At 32.9% G+C, this 22,217-nt stretch overlaps 2 protein-coding genes across 4 annotated transcripts; one reads left to right on the forward strand and one right to left on the reverse strand.

Moving 5' to 3' along the window:
- Positions 1 to 2,107: 2,107 nt before the first annotated feature.
- Positions 2,108 to 14,682, reverse strand: tmem154 (transmembrane protein 154). Of its 3 annotated transcripts, XM_016559878.1 has the most exons (9): positions 14,509 to 14,682; positions 13,328 to 13,380; positions 13,022 to 13,073; positions 10,722 to 10,766; positions 10,383 to 10,592; positions 9,920 to 9,974; positions 7,058 to 7,131; positions 5,744 to 5,792; positions 2,108 to 2,422 (listed from the first exon to the last, which is right to left on the reverse strand). In XM_016559878.1, the coding sequence occupies exons 1-8, from the start codon at positions 14,561 to 14,563 to the stop codon at positions 5,758 to 5,760; spliced, it is 579 nt and encodes a 192-aa protein (XP_016415364.1). In that variant the 5' UTR covers positions 14,564 to 14,682; the 3' UTR covers positions 2,108 to 2,422; positions 5,744 to 5,757. The 3 variants fall into 3 exon arrangements, with proteins under 3 accessions (XP_016415364.1, XP_016415365.1, XP_016415366.1); XM_016559879.1 differs by lacking the exon at positions 2,108 to 2,422 and having other exon boundaries at positions 4,737 to 5,792; positions 9,920 to 9,971; XM_016559880.1 differs by lacking the exon at positions 2,108 to 2,422 and having other exon boundaries at positions 4,737 to 5,792; positions 13,022 to 13,063; positions 13,327 to 13,380.
- Positions 14,683 to 16,337: 1,655 nt separating this feature from the next.
- Positions 16,338 to 20,564, forward strand: mnd1 (meiotic nuclear divisions 1 homolog (S. cerevisiae)). The gene is given in 7 exon segments (XM_016559897.1): positions 16,338 to 16,368; positions 17,603 to 17,668; positions 17,816 to 17,838; positions 17,840 to 17,871; positions 18,947 to 19,095; positions 20,279 to 20,353; positions 20,442 to 20,564. Coding segments are annotated over 7 exon segments (471 nt in total). The 5' UTR covers positions 16,338 to 16,365.
- The last annotated feature ends 1,653 nt before the right edge of the window (positions 20,565 to 22,217 follow it).

Consider the following 22,217-nt stretch of genomic DNA (forward strand, 5'->3'; position numbering starts at 1 on the left):
TCCAGGAACGTCACCATCGCTCGCGTTCAGTGTCGCTTAAATACGACGTAATTACGTTGCCATGTCTGCGGTCTGTAAAGGGCCAACAAGTATCATTTGAGATTCCCCGTGTAACTGCCCCGTTTTAGGTTTTATTATTTAATATGTTTTATTTAATTATAAATATATTTCTTGATTTTTAATTGAGTTTGGTGTGTTCAACAAAGGTTGCTGTCATCACTGTAATGACCAGACTTAACATGGGAGTCAAGATTTAATGTTTCTCTTCTTTTTACTTTGTAGCTTCAGTGTTCACTGTTAATCTATCAGAAACTAAAGTGCCAAACAACGTGATTCTGAGAAGCATGGAACAGATGCGTAAACGCTTCATATTACTTTACTGTACTTACTCTACTTCACATTATTTAATTTACTTTATTGTATTGTATTGTAATTTTTACCCTTTACTTGTAACTTTATTTGTTTTTTTATATTTTAACATAATCTTTTTTTGTGAATAACACATTTAAATTAGTAGTAGTAGTAGTAGTAGTATAAAAAAAATGTTTTATTCATTTATATATAAAAGTTATTCATGCAGTAGCAGTACTAAACAGAATGCTCACAAGCTTACAAAACCCTACAATATGAAAGCAAACTAAATATAAGATAAACTGTTCTAGACAGATAATAAAGCAATACGTAATATGAAATCCTTAATGTGTGAGTACTAACAACTCATTCAAAACCCAAATGTATCTGCACATATTATCTGATCAACGGGGTTTTAAAACCAAACAGACCAGACAAGACTTGGAGGAGAAAAAATCTAATGAGTTCCATCTGGCGTTGTTTTCCACCACTGTTATACTGAACTGCAACGGTTCTGCTGCACCACATGACAGCGGCTGCTCTTGCCTAAAGCTGTGTTTTGTTCCAAGCCCCGCTCAAAGGTAAACAATGTTCTTTCACATTCCCATCATATTCCAGACCTTTGGCATTAGAAAATGCACTTAGTAGAAACTTTAACTCAGGTGGAAGCCAAAAGAATGCTCATGAATTACACAGTCATGGGTGCAACATGACATATATACCGTAGGTAGTCCCACAGGAAGTTCATAGCCCATCACTTTCAATAAATAGTCCTAACTAGCGTGGTCATGTCATGTTAGGTAATTAGGTAAGATTATAGTGTGGTTGGGTGTATAAGGTGTTAAGTGTATCTGTAGTCAAATTATCAACCTATTTATTCTTATTTAGATGAAGTATTATGGGTAAAATGGCAGGGTGCAAGGTATGACATATACTACCTTGCATGTACACTACTTATTTTATTTTTTTTGGGGGGGGTACTTTTATCATTAAATTGATCAAAAGTGACAGTCAATATTTTTACATAATTACAAAAATATACATATATTTCAAATAAATGCTGTTCTTTCTATTCATAAAAGAATCCTAAATCCAAAAATGTATCACAGTTTGCACAAAAATATTAAGCACCACAACTGTTTTCAAGAATTGTTACTTGGTCACCAAATCAGCTTATTCTAAATCACCAAATCAGAATGATTTCTAAAGGATCACATGACACTGTAATGGCTGCTGAAAATTCAGCTTTAGGGAGTAAATTGCATTTTAAAATGGAAAACATTTATTTCAAACTGTAATAATATTTCACTATATTACTGTTTACTGTATTTTTGATGCAGTTTTGATGAGCATAAGATACATCTTTCAAAAAAATCTTTCCTTTGATAGTGTATATGCAAAGAAAACAACAAACATGTGCTCACACAAGAGTAATGATAACAATAGTCCCTCTTTTAATATAAAAAACAGTACATAGCAGGAAATGTGTTGGTGCTTTCTTAAGAATTATTACGTTTCATTATAACTTGTAAACACAAACTTGCAATGCTGCAAATAAAAAAAGAATACAACTTATGCAATAATATTTACATAGGTTAAAATGTTCATGTTTTTATAATTTAAATGGAATGATGAAATGCTTATTTTTGAAGTTATGTGGCAGTCATTGCATTTAGATAAAGACAAGAATGATTATTACATTATAAAGATACAACATTGTTTATTATTTTGTTGTACTCCATAAACAAATGGTGAAAATATCAATATCAAAAGTACACAGAAGACCACATCAGCTTCCAGAAGAGCTGTGCAACAGACAGAAAAATATATCTGCTTATTTTTGTTTGTCCGTTTTCATCCAAACGGCGATAGTCTTTACACAGCAGTGTTTAATATTTTTTTTATAAATATGTTTTTATATATAGCATTATGAAACATAATCTAAAACCATTAGCAAATGTCTTCTCTTATAAGTATCTGAATTACATGTACCGAAGTATACCACAACATGTACACTGTGCAACATTACATATGAGGACACATGAAACAGCATCAAGTCCACAGCTGGTACCTGTAAAAGAAATCAGAGAAAAAAATCCATTCATTCAAATATGTGCCAAACTGTGCTCTAAAAACTATGATGTACTCATGTACTTTCTTTCTTTCTTTCTTTCTTTCTATTGACTTCAATTTAAAGAAGTGAAATCAATGAAATATCCTTATGAACTTATTAAATGTAAGTAAACATTACTTACATTCAACAGAAACCCCTATAAATTCCAAATAACTGAACATTAAACACTAATGGAACTCCTTCTATATTAATTTTATGCAAAAACACACAAAATAACACTTCAATTCAACATTTTACAACATTTGCTTGTCCGTATCAAAGCGTGTTTGGAACATATTTGCAAGATTATGCCGTTGTTAATTGTGTCCAGTTTACTAAATTCCTTAAAGATGAAAAATATTGATATGACACTAGTAATTATTATAGTTCTTGAAACTGATCAGTATAATTTTCCCATTATCAAATATTGCTATTGCAATGTAACAAAAATATTCATATTTAAAATATAATTTGTTAGTCAAATATCAGTGTCTTTTAGTGAATAACAGATGTCAGTTTTTTACTAAATTAACTGTTGTATTTTTAGGAATTTATGTCTATATTTAGTGAATATAGGAATTTATATGTCTATGTGAATATACTGTATATGTCTAACACAATCACAAAGTGATTTTCATATTCAGATGTTATAAAGGTGGCATAGTTATTTATTGTTAGAGTGTACACTGACAAGTTGCTGTGGACATTTGTGGACTAATCTATAATAGACCTTTGTGCATTTGTGTATAGTCTTCAACAAGCTGTTAGATTCCAATAATTGCTGCAAAGAATTTCTGCTTCCAGATCAGATTAGTTTCAATTCAGCATAAAAAGAGCTGTGCCCTTGCTCCTGTGCTGACGTGGCCTCAGACATTCTCCGTTTATGTTTATATAAACATTAATTTGTCATCCTTGACATCACCTAGCCATTGTGAAGCCTGCTCCCCCATAGCGCCTGATACCGATCCGATCATGGGAAAAACACAGTCTGCATGACGTAAGCTTACATTCCTGGCTTGTGGACTCTGACCCTCTGGTGTTCCCAGGGAGAGCGAGACAGAGAGCATGCAAGAGCGGAAAAAAAGAGGCCCTCCTCATCTCTGGCCTGGTCTGAGCCGCACTTCCACGCATGCCTGCTGTAATGACTACCAGATGTCACTGCTGGCAGCGCGGACCCGGGGGTCAGAAGTCAGCCGTCACAGCTATTCTGTTCCTCGTACGCAGCCTCATCAAAACACACTTGACAGAATGACATAGTATGTGTTTGTGTCTGCATTAGTAAGCAAGTGGATGTCATTAGGTGTTTGTGTAAGAGCTGTGCTGATTATGTGGAGGTCAACAGCCAATGCTGCAGTTTATTATTCTATTAGACTGCCACTTCAAAACTATTTGACAGTCTAGTCACTTGACAAGGGTCAGTGCATTACAAAAAGTCTATTCGTGTCTTGACTCATAGTGGTTTAAGTATCCAAAAAACAAAGAGTGCGATTTTTCTTCGAAACGTAGTAGGGATTGTCTGTGCCAATAGCCTTGACATATAGCTCCGTTGCACTTTGGGCGTCTCGAGTTAGAGTCCTGGCTCGCGGACCTTTCCTGATCCCATCCCGGAGCTACTTCTCTCTGTTTATGTCTATGGCGAATCACGCAGGTACTGGGCTACTCCACAGCGGTACCTACCCGAATCAGTCTAAATAGTCTGAATATAAACACTTATTATAGGTGTACCATAGTGATTCAAGAAAAGTCAAAAACACGGTTTGGAAAATGGATTCATGGTGTACTCGCTTATTATATAAATGTTGAAAATTTTGAACACAAAAAAGTTACAGACTGCAGCTTTAAATATTCATTGTCGATTTCTAGATAATTCTATTATACATAATACAATGTATTATATATATATATATATACTATAAAAATAATACACACACACAAACAAACACTACCATTCAAAAGTTTGGGATCAGTGAGATGATTTTTTCATTCTTTATTTCTTTATTTTCTTTCTTTCTTTTTTTTTTTTACATTGATAATAATAATAAGTGTTCCTTGAGCACCAAATCAGTTTATTACAATGCTTTTATGATCATGTGACATTGAAGATTCAGCTTGCCATCACAGGAATAAATTACAAATTTAAAATATATTAAAATAGAAAGCAGTTATATTTACAATATTACTGTTTTTACTGTATTTTGAGTAAATAAATGCAGCTTTTGTGAGCATAAGACACTTCTTCAAAAAATATATTTAAAAAATCGTATCAACCTCAAACCTTTGAATGGTATTATTATTATTATTATTATATTCACACTGATTGAGTTCCAAAAACAGTGTCAATATGGACTGAGACCATATCACAACTTAAGTGTAATAAAAAACAGTTCTCTGAGTTCACTTTAATGTCCTGACAGTCTTTTTGTTCATTTTTTCCCTGGATATTTTAGAAGCAGCAATATGTTATTAGCATGATGTTTATCATATCATCATTCAAACTGCTTGACAAGAAAAAATGTTCTGCATGACAAAATGAACAAAAAATGGCACTTTGACCAAATTGTGCAGCTGTTATAAGCAGGAAAAAGTATGCACAGGGAATGCTGATGTGTACAGTAGCTGTTGACTAGACTCTGAGGGGCATTCCACTGGAAAGTAAAGTAAGAGGTAACCTTATGTCATTTCACAGTTCCAGGAAATGATACCTTACACATTACATTACAGGGTGTGACACATACAAACGCATATCTTCGTGCCTTGTCTTGCACCACTGCTCAGTGGGTCATATGTGTGTGTGTTCCCCGTACAAATCAGCACAGCTTTACCATGTCCAATGCTGCAGACCCCTTTATTTTCCAAATGTCTAACCCTCCACAACCCCCAAGAGGAACAGCAAAGTTTCATGTTACTGATGGGAACCCAACGGTTGCTCTGTGTATTTACTGTACACTTTTGAAATGTTAGTACAACTATTTATTGTACAACTCTTTTCCATTACTTGGAAACAATCTGAAATGATCTGAATTCAGTCTGAAGTGCAGTGAAATATGATGTGTGAATGTAAATAATCAAGAAATGCACAACATCTGTTACAGATCTGTCCTGAAAATTAAATATTTGCAAGCTAGTACAATGACTTTCCTGTGTCTAACCGCTAGACAGCTGTCCAAGCCAATACTGTACTGTGAATACGCTCCGACTTTGTTTTAGAAATTGTGTCGCCTCCCCAGGTTTGGACTACATCTTGCATAAAGGAGAGAATAATAAGTCTAGTGTACTCACTGAAAAGCTATTCATTATATTTGGCCAGTGTCCACTTTCTTGCCTCCATCTGCAAGCAAACGATGAAAAGACACAAATTCTTTATGTTAAAAGCATTCCACATCTTTTTAACTTATCTAACAGATCATACGTTTACACAGCGCTTTACACACTTTCACAGCACTGCTCACAGTGCAAATAACTTCAAACCTACAAACACAGATTACAAATACAGTTTGTATGAAGGATGTTTCGAACCTTAATGTTGAAGTTCAGGTGAAAAAAAAGGTGGTTTAAGTGTGAATGAGTTTTTAAAAAGCAGCCCGATGAGCAATTTTCATAAAGCTGAGGAAGTTTCTTTGAGCAATTGAATGTTTTTGTAGTGCAGTGGCTCCCCCTGCTGGTCAAAGTACAAACTTTACTGAATGAACTGAAGCACGTTCAACTGCAAATAAATGTAACAGCCTAATGTTGCTTTCTGAGCAAAATATTATGAGAGCATATGAAGAGTTCATTTGCAAAAACAGATAACTCTCTGTCTAATAACAATTTTCAAAAATCATGTTTTTTCATTGTGCATTCCAATTAATCTCAATCAAACTGCAGTTGGGTCATTTTGATAAGGTTAAAAAATAACTAAAAAATACAGCAAACACAATAAAACACAATAAAAACACGATAACCTAATAAAAAAACATGATTTTTCAAAATTAAAGTTATTTGATTGACAGATTAGTTATTTGTTTTTGCAAATAAACTCTATTTAAATAGAAGAAAATCAAAAAATCAAATACATAAATCGTTCTAAATTAACGATTTATGTATTTGATTTGCATATAAAATGTTTATCCATTTGGATTACACAGTTTTAACATAAACTAATTTTAACTTCATATGATGCATATTTGTCAATAGTACATCAATAAATGTTTTTTCCACTGCTAGCCATTTTAGCCATCTTCATTACCCGAAAAAAATCGGGTGAACAGTGAACAGATTTATGCTGTTTCTAAGCAATTTGAATAAATATTGAGTACAGAAATCTGACCTGTTTCTTACCTGTGTCATTTATGTATAACTAGCAAATATGCATCAGATTAAGTTTATTAATGTAGTCCAAATGGATGGATATGCAATTTAAGTATCTAAATCTTAAATATAGGCCTAAATATTTTTTGAGCTCATGATGTATATTTTAAACCAGACTGTCATTCTTTCCAGCACCTGTGGTTTGGATTACTCAATATAAATGTGCAATATCTGAGGCACACCAAGGCCCAGATATGAAACGTGACTCAGAGTCAGAAGATTCCTAATAAACGTTTTAGTGGTTACCTTTTGCCATCCAATTTTCTAGGTCTTCCATTTCCAGCTCCATCACTGATGGGATATCATCCTCAAACATGGGCCTGGGAACAAAAAAAAGGACCAACATATGCATTTCAGTTCATGTTTATTTTCACATGATTCATTCATAAAAAGCACTTTTTGAACAGATGCATTAAAAAAGAAAAAGTAAATAAGACATGCAGTTACATTAGACTGGATGTTACGAAAATAAAGAACTAAGTGCAATAATTACTGATTATGCTGTGAGTAATTATTCAAAGCACAACTGTAAGAACTGTGTTTATGTGGGCAGTTTATTATGAGGTGGAAGTTATTTTTGTCTACTGTGGCAGACTTTCCTGTTTAAAGAGGAACCAACTAACAATGAGCAGCTTTTGTGGAACATCATTTATTGCATTACCAATATATGTGAACAGTCTGAACTGCCAAAACACAACAGCCATTAAAAATATGTATTATTGCAAACATTGGGCCTCATTCGTGAAACATTCGTAAATATATGAGTAAATTTACGCCTAAAACGGACCTTCCCGAAAACTCTCCTCCGGATTCACAAATACTTCGTAAAGGTCAGATTTGATAGTTAAATGTGTGTATGTTAATGAATTCCAATCATTCGTAAATAGGGTGTGCATGCACGCTCATTCACAATTAGCATATTCCCCGCCTATGAATTACAGCTACGCAAATTACGTATCTAGGAATGGTGTGGAATCCTTTGAACTTAATTCTCAGGTTTGGCAAGTTATATTGCACAAATGCATAAGAGACTAATAGGCTATATGCCTAACAATAAATGAAAAAAATAACGTGTGTCCACCAGAGCGTTTTTAGCCAGATCAGATGACATAATGCCTGGTGCTCTTCTGAAAACGACCAGCTGGTGGTGCTTGACAGAGCTTTGGAGGCACTGCATTTTTCTGGAGTGACGCGTTGTTTGCTATGATTTGGAATATTCACGGCAGTAACATGTTACAAGTATCTTATTTTGAAGAATATTACTGAACATAAAAATGCAGTAACCAGCAATATTAACTCCTCCATTGTTGTGTTGTACAAGTATGATTGTTGAGCAATGTAGTGTTTGTCCCGCCCCTCCTCCACTGTGATTGGACGGCTGTGTAAAAAGGGACAGTGACGAGCTCTGCGTTTTACTCAAAGAGTAAAAAACGAAAAAAAAAAAGAAAGGGCAAATGAACTCGTTAAATATCATTATAATACATAGTGCATGAAAATACAGTGTCATCAGTTGGTCTAAAATAATACAGAACGTTTGAATGTTTTATGCACCATTTGCACGTGGTAGGGAGCAGGTGTAAATTTCTTTCGTACGAACTAACATTTTCAAAATACGAACATTTTCATGAATCCGAAAATTTACGTCAGAACGACTTTCCGAATGATTTACACAAAAATTCGTTCTGCTCGTGTTTCATGAATGAGGCCCATTGTGTGTTGTCTTAAATAAATAGTTCACCCAGAAATGAAAATGTACTCATCCTCAGGCCATTAAAAAGTAGAAGGGTTTGTTTATTCATCAGAATTGGAGAGATTTAACATTACATTACTTTCTCACAAATGGGTCCTCTGCAATGAATGTATGCCGTCAGAATGAGTTCAAACAGCTAATATAAGCATTACAATAATACACAGGTAATCTACACAACTCCTCGTTAAGATGTTTTTAACACCTGTCTAAAATACAAGTCCTCTATTCATGATATTGCTTTCCCCAGTGAAAAAGTTGTCTTGTCTCTCTTGAATCAAGAGAAAACTCTGCAAAGATCACCACAAACACAATTTGCAAGCCAAAACAGTCCAAACCAGTTTTAAATAATATGTATATGTAACAAATATTTTCATTGGAGTAAGTGTTATTACGGATTATGGACTGGTATGCCTTGATTGATTTGGTTCTTACAAACTCTTTTCACTTCCAAAGATGTTAATTGACTAGAATTGTGAGGATTACTTTGATGTTTTTAACAGCTGTTTGGACTCTCATTCTGACGGCACTCATTTACTGCAGAGGATCCATTGGTGAGCAAGGGTACATGCGATCTTTAAATAAATATACAAAAAATATAAAAAATCATTAAGCTGTCATTTATGTGTATTCATAAAGTCAAAAGGCAATCTAATAATGTGGTCTAAGTTTAAATGTTAAAAAAAGAAATACATTTTAAGACATCTTGCCATACCAAAAGTGGACGTTTCTGTAGAATGACCCATGTACAGTAATGCAACATTTTTCCAAATTATTTCTAATGAAGAAACAAACTCATCTACATCTTGGATGGCCTGAGTAAATGGATGTGGTGAGTACATTTCCAGCAAGTTTTGTTTTCGGTGAACTATTAATTTATTGCAGTACAAGGCTTGTGGATGTTGAAACATTCACTGCATTTTTTTTTTTTAAATAAATAAATTACTAATAAAAATGCAAATGGAAATATGACTGGAAAGCACAACTTAAAATTATTATTGGAATTGATCAAAATTTAATTGCTAAATTTTTGAAAATAAAAAATGAGGATGTGGTCTTAAATTAATTAACATCCAAAAACTAGTATTGCAATCATGTAATGCTTAAACATATATGGCCTATATATATATATGTTTTTACAATACGTTTTTCTGGTTGCATGTTGCAAGGTCTGAAAACATCCATTGCAGGTTGAATCCACATGTGATACACACGCAAGCATTTTGCACATCCGGGTTAGCCACATGATCGCTTAAAGGAACTAAGCAACATTTAACTAAACTACTAAAATGCAGCCAGCACATGTCACTCATTATACATAATAATAGTAACACAACATGCTTTTAAAAACTTGTACCTACATTGGCACCTTTTCATGGTCTTCATGATCCAGATAAGGATCTTCTTTTGTGTCTTCTGGAAAAAAAAAGTGAGAAAACATGTTAAACATTTCTCATTGCACAGTGTTTTTCTTCATTTATAAGATTTCAGTTTGAGGTGTCTTCTAAGGAACTAACTGTAAACTGTAAACAATGTAAGGAGAAAGGGAAGAAACTCTTTTTTAGTCTCAGAGTGATGGATGACAAAAACTAAAATGGTCATTTTTTAAGTGTTCGCCTTTTTATTTGTGATTTACAAATGCTGCCCAGTAGGTTTCTACTTTGCATCTACTCAGAATTGTTCCTAACATACCCTTCAGGTTTTATTTATGTCTGGATAGTTCCCAGGAAGTGTAAATATTTTTGTCTTTAGATAAATGTGTAAACTGATGTATTGGCTGGTTATTTTGAGTCTGTAAACTCTATTAGTTTGAATGCAACATACCAGCAACTTTTATTCTCCACCTGCGGTAGATCATGGCTACACACACGATCACAGCGATGAAGACCAGTGTGAGAACTAGAGGTATGATGATCATGACTGGGTTGAGATCCTCTGTGTCTGCATCTGTATTTGCCTCAGTAGTCGGCTTTGTTTCCTCATTTTTAACTGTTTGGTCAGTGTTTGACTCACTGTTTGGTTGGGAGTCTAAATCTGCAATTGCACAAGATTTAAGTAAACAATGCATTTCCTGAACTAGAAATCACAGTAAAAGTTTATCAGATAAAGTTTAAAATGCTTATTTCAGATTGATGTCAAACATCTGAAAAGGGCCATACATACCCTGACTCCTCCCGTCTCCAGAGCCTGCACCATCCCCCTGATTCTCTTTAAAGCAATAAATAAATGAATAAATAAAATGTAAATAAGCATTTATAATTAAAACATTGTATACATTTTTATGACTGTAAATGAGTTTTTTTATGTTCTTTTTTATATACAGATTTTAGGGTTAATAAAGTTAAAGTTTTAACCTCACTTAAAATTTAATACATACTGCTGTAGAACAATATGTGAAAAGATCATTACAAATAAATCTAAACTGCAACTGTTTCTTTTATATTTAACAGTACTTTAATAGGGGGTAGAAAAAAATAATTTGCTTAGTAGATAGTGTAATAAAACGTTTAGTAGAGAATAGAAAGACTAATATAATATTTAATATTACTGTCTCGGTTATATTAACCACTCGCGATCCAGAAAAAGCATTAGAAAATAACTTTTATAATCCAGGAGAATATAACAGAAGTCAATACAAATCCACATGAAAGTAAAGTGTCATTAAACGAACGCTCTTATGCTCACTAAGGATGCATTTATTTGATCAGTAAAAACAGTAATATTGTTAAGTATTATTACAATAATGTAACTTTTTTCTACTTTAATACATTTAGAAATGAAATGTATTCTTGTGATGGCAAAGCTGAATTTTCAGCATCATTGCTCCAGTCTTCAGTGTCGCATGATCCTTCAGAAATCATTCTAATATGCTGATTTGATGCTCAAGAAATATTTCTTATTATTTTCAGTGTTGGGCTGCTGATACATTTATTTCAGATTTTTTATTTTTTTATCTTTGATTACCTTTCAAAAGGACAGCATTTATGTTAAATAAATAATAATAATAAAAAAACTTTTGTAACATTATAAATGTATTTACTGTCACTTTTGATCAGTTTAATGCATTCTTGATGAATAAAATGATTAATTTATTTTTAAAAAACTGACTCCAAAGTTTTGAATAGTGTATACATTAAAAATCGATTTTAGTACAAGACAATTATAATATATCTAGCGCTAGGCGATATACCTAAAATTAGATCTCTCGATATCTTTTCAAATTTTGATGATAGTTGATATATATGTTGACATATTTCCATTTGCTTTAGAATAATTTAAACAGGTGGTTATCTTTTGCCCCAATTAAAAAAAAAAAAAAATAATAATAATAATTGATTTTTTTTAATTCTAAGCACATTCAAAATGTTTTGTGCAAAAACACCTAAAAATGTAGACCTAGTGACCATTTACTTCTTATTATTAAAGTAACACTCATGTAAATGAAAAAAAGAGTGCAAAATAGGTATAAAAAGTGCATTCTAACAACTTCTTCAGAGCAATGTAATTCACAAATTAAAAGACTGTAAAAATGCTACAGTAAAAACCTGTTAAATGGTTAACGGTAAATTCCCCTACTATATACGGTGAAAAACTGTATTGGACATTACATGTATTGGACATTAATTTTACGATAGTATACCGTTTTTGGAAGTGAAAAAGACTGTATAATCTACAGTGAATAACCGTAAATTGACATTCCCAGAATTCCCTGAATTGCATTTCAAATTTGATGTTTTTTTGTTGAAATAACCATGTTTCTTCTTAGTTTTTTCTTATCAGTTTTGTACATTAGGGTTGTATGTTACACATAATGTTGTTAAATTAATGTTTATTGCATTATTTCAGTTTCACGTGTGTTACCATGATGGTGTTTAGTGTTTGTGTGAATGACACTGTGCACCTTCTATATATGTTATTATTTAAAAGCTGCTTGTGATGGGCTTTGGTTCATCATGTGACTTTCTCATCACCACCTGCACTTGGTGGTTATCAGTGTATTACAAAGGTACAAAACAGATTTCAGTACTTCAATAGGTTGGTATATTAACATTATATCAGTTAATGAAAATACGGTATTTAACTGTAAATTTAAGTTAAAACCGTAAAACCTAAAACTGATTTTTTGTACAGTGTATGTTTTACACCGTTTGGTAAATTATGCAAGCGTTTTACAAGTTTCTAGCTAAAAAGTCTTACAACAGTTTCTGGTTTAGGAGATGCTCTGTGGCATGACGTTTCTACTCGCACTAAAAACTCTTTCAGATGGGGTACTAGTTGCTTAGTACTAGTTGTACTAGAACACATATGCACTTCTTGGCTAGTTTTGCAGTGAAATTGCATATATATTAAACTTAATTTTCAACAATATTCTGTATTTTATATTGATTATTGTTATCACGATAATATCGCTAATATTCAATTTATTGCCCAGCATCTACTAATTTTTAACCACCAATTCTTACCTGAGTTTTCTTCTTCACCCACTGCTTCGTCAGTTAATAATACTGTTAAATGTATAAACAGATCAGATTAATGAGTGGAAGTGCGTGCACATATGCTGTTTCTTTAAATCAACAAAAACTGTGGCAGACATAATGTACAAAATATTGCTTCAAACTTAAATTACATTTTAGTTCCATGGCAGAGACCACAAGAAAGACGATTACAGAAGTCAGTGCTTGGAACATGAGTCATTCAGGACTAAAGCCACTGTCTGATGTCTACATCACATCAAATAAAAATTAGGTGTGCTAAAGCAGATACTCACGGGAGTCTTTAAGGGCAATCTCCTGCTCCGTTTCTTCGTTGTCTTCACATTGAACTGTAATGACATGCAACTAAATTACTTCACACATTTAAGAAGTGACTTTAAAAAAGAACCTTCATCTAGATTTTTATACTGAGGTTTAGTTGAGGCCTGTTTCAGTTCAGAAGAAAGATGTACCAAATGTACCAAAGAGAGATTAGACTCTCAATTTAACATTTCTCAAATTAATCTCAAATTAAACATTACTTGTCCTCTTTTTATAATACAGAATAATACTTTCACACGGTTTATTAATATAGGTTTGTTTAATGTTTAATGAATGTTTATTGAACAGTTTAAATTAATGATTCATTTCATATTTATACTGTTAATTATGCATATACATATATAGTATACCACCTTGTTAATTGTTCATTACACGTTATTTAATGTTAATGCTGATTTGTTTAAAATATGTTATGTATATGTAGAAATTAACATTAACCAAGATTAGTAAATGCTGTAAAAGTGTTGTTTATTTCATGTTAGCTATTGAATTAACTAATGTTAATACATAGAACCTCACTGTGGAATGCTACCAAAATCATCTTACTGTAATTTATAAGTATACTATTAATTCTATATATTTAAATTGACTGTAAGTCTCTGTAAAGTGTTACTCAACATCTTAAAACATAATTTTCATAACATAATAATGAATATCAAAATTCATATTCAGCTGTAAGAGGTAAAAAGGAGGAAACTAATAATCACTTACGAGGAAATTATTGGCGCAAACCAAGAGAAAGAAACTTTCGTCCTCCCGAGTCAACATTATCTTTGTTCGTCAACAAAGACAAGCTGTTTTGTGTTTTGCATAAAACCAAAAGCAACAAAATGAGTCAAAGAACTAGTTATAATGTAATGTGACCATCCTGTCTTCAACTTTCATCATTGTCCATTGTGGTCAAAAGATATGACTGGTCATTTGAATGTGTTCTAAAAGCACACATCAATTCCAAATGACTCCGCAACTGTTGTGTTGCCTAGGGGTCAATTACAGTGTAAAATGATTTCAAAGAACCATGAAGAAGAGAGCAGACAGGACAGAAGAGAGTTTCTTTAGATGAATGGGGAAAACGGGAAAGAGAGAGATAGGATCCTACATAGAGAAAAAAATGATCTACTACCGTGAGCACCTACCAAGTCCAGTCCAGCTTGCTGTCAATGCCAAAAGCAGGAATAGTATAAGAATCATTTCCCAGATTCCTCGGTGGAAGCGATGGCCCACTCTTTGGGTAGACAGAGACACAGACTCATTGCATAGTGACTGGTGGCTAACACGCCTTCATGACATCCTGCTTCCTCTTTCAGACCTGATTCACCTCTCCTTCTCTCCCTCGGATGTGATGCAATCAAGCAGTGAGCTTGTTACCACAAGACAAGCTGTTCCTCAGTTAGCTGTGAAAACACATTCCTGCATATATGGTATGTGACCTAACCAAAAACCAGAGGAAAAAAAGAGAAGTGCAAAAAGAGCTGAGTAAACAGAGGCAGCTTTAAACTCAAAGAATTTAAACAGGCTGAAGTAGGAAGAGAATGTACGTAAAGTGTTTGAGTGTATACTGCTACAGCTGTCACAGTCAAAACAGTTGTGTACTTTCACAGCACTTAAAAATGTTGATACAAAAATAACTTTGTCACTATATGTTTAAGTGGAGTATGAATATAGATTTTTGCATTAAGAAGCTGATGCTGATGGCACAAATATCTGATCATTATTATGAGACAAAATTAAAAAATAATTTATCTACCTTTCACAAGGGGAGTATAAATATAATATAGAAGATAAATATTAGATATGTTTGATCAAGTATTATCTAACATAAAAATGTGTCTGATGTGTCTAAATGTGTCTAAAATATTTATTTAAAGTTTACTGCAAGAAAATAACAGAACCAAAAAAACAAAACAAAAAATCACAGCATTAAATTATATTTATATTCAAAAATGGTCTAGGGTTTTGGTAACAGTATTGAAAATATTGCAAAAATTGATTAAATAACCCCATATGCAAATGTAATGTTTGTAGGCCTATATTACATTTCCATATATGAAATATTTTGTCATATGAGGTAAAAAAAACTATTAGAAACTGGACCAAAATATGTATGTTTATGTATGTGTAATACATTTTTGGTTATATACAGTATGTCATGCATATCATCCTACAACCTGACATGATGATATTACCAAAGTAAACAGACATGTATTTAAAGGGGTCATATGATGTGATTTCAATTTTTCCTTTCTCTGAAAATGTAAAAAGCATTTATAAACATACAGATTTTTTGTTTATATGTTGTTTTTGTTTCTATAAATATAATATATATTGCGTGCTTGTGTACAAATTTTACTATGGGGATTCTATATCTTCTATATATGTTATGTCTTCTTCTACTCAGAGAATGTAGCCTATATGTAAATATAATATATCGCCTTACAAGTAACATATATGGCAAAGGATTGAGTCATGAACATTCAGAAGGTTTTACCATAGTGGGATTGGTAAATATACACACATTCTGTAAAAATAACTTAATCTGTTTTGTGTTAGCCTATATCAGAGGGGGCGGTATAACATCAGCATCTACAACCTCCTCTAAAAACGTGCAAACGTAGAGGAGCTAATTCTTTAAATACTTTGGGGGGATTTCTATTTGTTCCACTTTTACTACTCTTACTGGTAGACCTTCATTCTCTTAAGTCTTAAAATCCTATGTTGTTTTTGCATGGCAACGCAGTCATTAAATGAAGACCATATAATGTAGCTACACTAAATGCTAATACATTTATAAAAAACTAAATAATGAATATTTTCAGTACTACGCCAAACTAAAGTATAATTGAATATTTTCAGTACTACGCCAAACTAAAGTATAATTTTTGCGAATCTACCACGTCCTAAGATCAGAGAAGAAATGAAGTGCCGCGCATGCGCTCAGGCGCCACGCATGCGCAGTGACATTTCCTCCTCCGCATCTCGCGCCAAACTCAAACATGGTGAGAACATGATTTCTGTATTTAATAATTCTGTTACTTCTATTACCGTTTTTAGAGAATGTCGCTTGTATAAAATAACCACACTAAGGTTGGCAGAAATTTGTTAAACAGGTTGAATAATTCTAGATTGTGCTGAGATCTATAACACTCTGCTCTAAACAAATTTGTCAAAAATATTTTTATTATGTTAACGGAGCTGTGGAGAAAAGTTTACAACATTATTAAATGAAAAGAATCAATTAGTTCAAAAGACACTGTTGCAAATAAGATGATGACTGAGCATTCAGATCACTGGAATGTTCTTAACACAAACAATTTAATTTTAAATTAATTTATCAACATGATGACAGTACATGATGCCACTCATTACATCTATAAACCTCTGTCCTCAGACTATAATTCAATACTTCATATAGAATAAAATATATAATCAACTTTAAATCTATTTTTTTAAATAAACATTACTTTCTGTGTTCTGACAACAGCATGAGGTAAAAAAAAAAAAAAATGTGTTTGCAACTTTTGCAACCTTTTATTACACTCTCGTGTTTATGACAGGCAATAAAATCAGATAATATTAAAGTCAGTCACCCTGAAAGTCCTCTTAAAATAATAGAATTTTGGTATGAAGCAGTCTAATTATCATACAAGAGACAGAAATGTAAAAATAAATAATATAATAAACAAAAGTTGACATAAATAAATGTGGCAATATTTAAATGTGAGAATAAATACATGTGGAAATAAAAATAAACAAATGTCTAAATAAGTAAATATAAATTAAAAAAAGAAAATGAAATGAAAGAATAAAAATAAAGAAAATAATAAAAGGTGAAACAGTAATACAAAAATAAATTCAGGACTAAATTTGATTAAAAATGAATTGCATTTGTTTTACCAAATCATTTTTTTTCTATTTATTTATATTCCTATTACATTCATTAATTAATTAATTACATTTTGGCGGTTCAGTCCTCCATAGATTTGAGCTAAATAATTTTTTGAATCAGTCCATTGAAACAAACAGTCTGAAAGAATATAGTCGAGAATTTTTTGCCACTAGTTCCAAATTTTTTTTCTGAAAAACCCTACTGAAGGGATAATAAAATATAAAAACGCCACGCCTATTTAATAATGACAGCTGAATTAGTTTTATGTTATTTATTTAATACAGAAAAATGCAGAACTGTATTCATCTTATTAATACAAAGGGTTTATCTTTTTTACTCCACAGTCTAAAAAGAAAGGACTTAGCTTGGAAGAGAAAAGAAGTCGTATGATGGAAATATGTTTTGAAACTGTAAGTATGCATGTTTTCAGATTCTTATTCTTATCCATTTAGCTTATGTGCGATTGTGTCCATGTCAGACACAGTAGTCTCTAGTAGTTTGATATTATCTCAAACTTTGGGACATAAGATTAATTAAGATTATTTTTCCCCTTCCAGAAAGATGTGTGTCAGCTGAAAGACAGAAAAAATTGCCCCCAAATCCAAAGGAATCAGTAAGTTTTATCAACCTGTAGTGATTTTTAGTTTATGCTCCTGACACAGATAAGCCAATGTCACAGATAGAGGGAGCTCTAAGTGACCCTGCACATTTTTTATAGAATGTATGTAATGGTAATCATCAGAAAACTGAACCTTGCCTGTTTGATTTGGATTGAAAGTAGAGGTTTTCCAGACGAGGTGCCAATATGACTAACCTAGTTGTATAAATAGCCAGGAAAACAGGCCTGTTGACCTGAAATTCAGAAAAGTTCTGCCCTAGAGCTTTATAAGTATCTAATAATGATGCTGAAATGTTTGTCTTGTTGGATGAAATAATAATAATAAATAAATAAACTGGCATAACCTTTTTGAAAAAAACATAAATGGCTGTGTGTATCGGCACATACATCTCAGAGCCCTTTAAGACAAGCATCCAGGGTTAAGAAAAAGCGTACAAACAGTAGGGCATTGGCTAGGAGACAAGAAACAGTTTTTAAATTTGATTTCAATGGAGGAGAGACTTCTGTGTGCTGCATAAGCTACTTTTTAAGTAAATGGCTTATTTGCAACAACCTGTCCACTATAAACTCCAGTGTATTTGCCATTTAATAGCTATTTAGGAGGTAAACTATGTTTGGAGTAAACAAAAAATAATAATATTGCGATGGATAATATTCCTTTTATGACTTATTCATTTCTGTTGTACTTATTCATTTCTATGGTATCCACAAACAGCAGTTGTCAGTATTAAAACCTCTTTTTTCCATTACAATAAAGAACAGCGAGAAGTGAGAAATCATACAGCCATATTTTATTTTTATACACTCATGTGATGCAAAACCGATTTCGACAAAGCATCATCTATTTTATACAATATTTTGCAATATCAAAACACCACAGACAACCAAATGCTTATTTTTTGCAAGGCGTAAAAATGCACGTACAAGTACATCAGTGAATCTCACATTTTAAGTTGCACTGCAACACTGGCCTGAAAGTGCATGTGACAGTTTTCTCGCACATTGAGTTTTGAAGATATGTTCACTGACATAATGCTTACTAGAGAATTTGTTTAATCTTTTTTTTCAGCTCCCATGTCAGTGAAAGAGGTGTTGCAGAGTCTGGTGGATGATAACATGGTGGACACTGAGAGGGTGGGCACCTCTAACTATTACTGGGCGTTTCCCAGTAAAGCCCTGCACGCCCGTAAATGCAGATTAGAGGAACTGGAGAGACAAGTGAGGGCATCTCTATTTGGTGTCTGACACTGCATTTCTGATAGTTGACTTGTAAAATAAAACTGTTAGATTTATGGTCAAAAAAGGCAGCTTTGGTTGCCAGAGATTAACCTTAAAAAATACGGTGACAGTGTTTCAGGTTTTATTGGATGGCATATTGATGTCTACATATGCTACAATGTATTTAACTGTATTTCTTTTAAAGGAATAGTTCATTCAAAAATAAACATTATCTGAAAATGTACTCACCCTCAGGCCATCCAACATGTAGATATGTTTGTTTTTCATCGGAACAGATTTAGAAAAACTTACATCACTTGCTTACCAATGGATCCTCTGCAGTGAACGGGTGCCGTCAGAATGAGTCCAAACAGCTGATAAAAACATCACAATAAATCAACAAGTAATTGGCATGACTCCAGTGCAAAAAGTAACGTCTTGTGAAGTAAAAAGATGCATGTTTGTATTAAACATCATTAAGGTTTTTTTTTTTTTTTTGCTTAAAATCGTTGCTTCCGGCTGAGTTACAAGTCCTCTTTCCATAATGTTGCTTTTTCCTTTGGCACCCATGATAAAGAAACAAATTCATCTACATCTTCTTTGGCCTGAGGGTGAGTAAATTTTCATCAATTTTTTTTTTAGGTGAAGTATTCTTTTTAATATACCCATTTACTTGAACTAACAAAATCTGCTTACCTTTAAATGTATTGATATAATATAACTATAATAATAGAAGATAATAATACAAGAGTTATAATAATGCAAGAGTTGAACAGAACAGATATGCAACACATAACACCCTATTGTACATTACTGATAATGAAAACAAGAAGATAAAAAAGAAAAAATATAATCATATGTAATGTGTCAAGCAGGGAAATCTAGGAATGTCTTATTACTGTTTTTAACCATAAATTATATTGAAATTCTATTGAATAATGAAAATAATTCAATATTATGCCATATGTATTTTATGATAAATTACAAATAATGTGATGTTGAACCATTTACAGTTTTTCGCCATATTAAGGTAACTTTCAGTTAACCAATAAATGGGTTTTTACCATTTTTTTTTATAGTGAATGCTTTAATATCATTCCATTGATGGTTGAATCTTTCTGTTCTGAGGACGAGACCAGAGACTTTGCATAAATGTATTGATTTCTTTTTTTTTTCTGTGTAGCATGAGGATGGGAATCAGCGCAAAAAAGCCCTTCAGCGAGCAGTTGATAAAGCCAAAGTGGGACGTGAAGTTAATGTGTGTGTTCACTTCTCTCTGAACTACATTACTGTACAGCTCTAATGTCTGTGGGCTCTGTCTGACCATTGCTTTTGTGTGCATTTAGGAGAAGAGAGAGAATCTCCTGAAGGAGCTCACAGCATTGAAACATCAGAGAGATCAGCTAAAGGCCGAACTGGAGAAGTACAAAGAATGTGATCCAGAGGTGGTGGAAGAGATACATGAGTAAACCACACAGATTTGTGTGCATAATTCTACTAATTGAAATTAAACTAAAATAAAAATAAATTAAATGATTAAAATAAAAAAACTAATAAAAAGCACAAAAAAATTACTACAAATTAAACTGAAATGAAAATATAAAAATATGAGCAAAACTGTAATTTTATATAAATAATGCTAACATACATAACACTGAAAATCAGCATAGAGGAACTAAGTAGTTCACATTTTACCCTCCAGATGGAGTTTGCACAAAAATATTGACTCTCAGTACTGCATACTTACATGCAGTTTAAAATAGCTGGTTTGCTTTAGAGTGGTTTGCTTTAAGCTGTATGCTGAGCCCAGAGATGCTAAAACCAACATCATAGGTCCCCCCCCCCAAGATTACATATAGAGTTGGATGAGGATGGTTGAGTTTTTTCATAATTTTTCATCAATCTAACCGATTGATAAGGTTGGCTAGTGTTTTAAGCGCATATGCGCAGATGGACACAAACTCTTCATGAGTTTACTGTCTGGTTAACAGTTCTGGCTAATAAATTATTAGAAACAGCAGTAAAACACATTAAGTCTCCTAGCAGTAAAATAAACAGTAAATTAAAAAGTATAGCATTTCCCTTTCTGTAATTAGTATTTTTCATATACCACTGGCATTCAGTATATACACTTTTATATAATTTCAAAAAGTCTTGAATATTTCATATATATTTAATTCCATGAACTTTGCAACACGTTAGTGAATTAAGCGGTTAGATCATCTGAAGTGTGTACTGTATGTAAAATTAGTTTCAGCTGGTCAAAAGGGCTTGATTTTGATGATTACCGAGTACATTGTTGGTTACTGTGTACTTCCTTTTTTATTCATGTTTTTATCAAATTCTTCGTGCTTGCTCTGCCTTGTCTTAAAAGAGGAAATTCTGATGTTTCTTAATGTTATCAATCTTAAATTGATTTCACAATTGCATACCTGTGACACTCATAATGTCTAAAAAACATCAGCCCGGGTCTGGTTAGTTCTCCTAAAAGCATGATCTGTGCTTGTCTACCTTCTATCACGGAGTTGTCTATACTGCACAAATTAATAATAAGAACCCAGTAAGATGTCATTGGTGCATTTAGTTTGTTTTCCATTGCAAAGATCCTCTGTTTGCATTTTTTCTGCTGTGAATTTTTGTAAAGCAGTCATCTGCATTATTCTGACAAGGCACCTGGGAGCGAGTAGCACACAATAAAGAATCAGCAACTCTGTTCACATAATTCTGCATAATAAGGGAAACATTGCTTACAGCAAGTCTGAAGCCTTACAGTGATTGATTTGAAATTCACTGTTGAAGGCAGTAAATTTGCACAGAAGTGGTGTTTTGATGACTGTAGTGACAGTGCTTTAGTGTATCAAAAAAATCTTTTGAAAGTCAATGACTAATTTGCATGCATTTAGGTATTAGAACATAAACCAATTTCAGTACACAGGTATATACTGAAGTATTTGTCTTGAGTATTTGAAAGTGAAAGTGAAAGTGACGTGACGTGGCCAAGTATGGTGACCCATACTCTGAATTAGTGCTCTGCATTTATCCCATCCAAAGTGCACACACACACAGCAGTGAACACACACACACCGTGAACACACCCCCGGGGAGCAGTTGGGGGTTCGGTG

This window comes from Sinocyclocheilus rhinocerous, unplaced genomic scaffold, assembly GCF_001515625.1.
Source record: "Sinocyclocheilus rhinocerous isolate Xijiao unplaced genomic scaffold, SAMN03320098_v1.1 scaffold1129, whole genome shotgun sequence".
Taxonomy (NCBI): domain Eukaryota; kingdom Metazoa; phylum Chordata; class Actinopteri; order Cypriniformes; family Cyprinidae; genus Sinocyclocheilus; species Sinocyclocheilus rhinocerous.

Excerpts from the sequence above, each read along its gene's own strand:
- tmem154 (XM_016559878.1), bottom strand. The coding sequence starts at position 14,563 with ATGATTCTTATACTATTCCTGCTTTTGGCATTGACAGCAAGCTGGACT. Across the intron at positions 10,593-10,721 it reads TGGAGACGGGAGGAGTCAGG|ATTTAGACTCCCAACCAAAC; the intron begins GTATGTATGGCC and ends GTGCAATTGCAG. Across the intron at positions 5,793-7,057 it reads AGAAAATTGGATGGCAAAAG|ATGGAGGCAAGAAAGTGGAC; the intron begins GTAACCACTAAA and ends GTTTGCTTGCAG.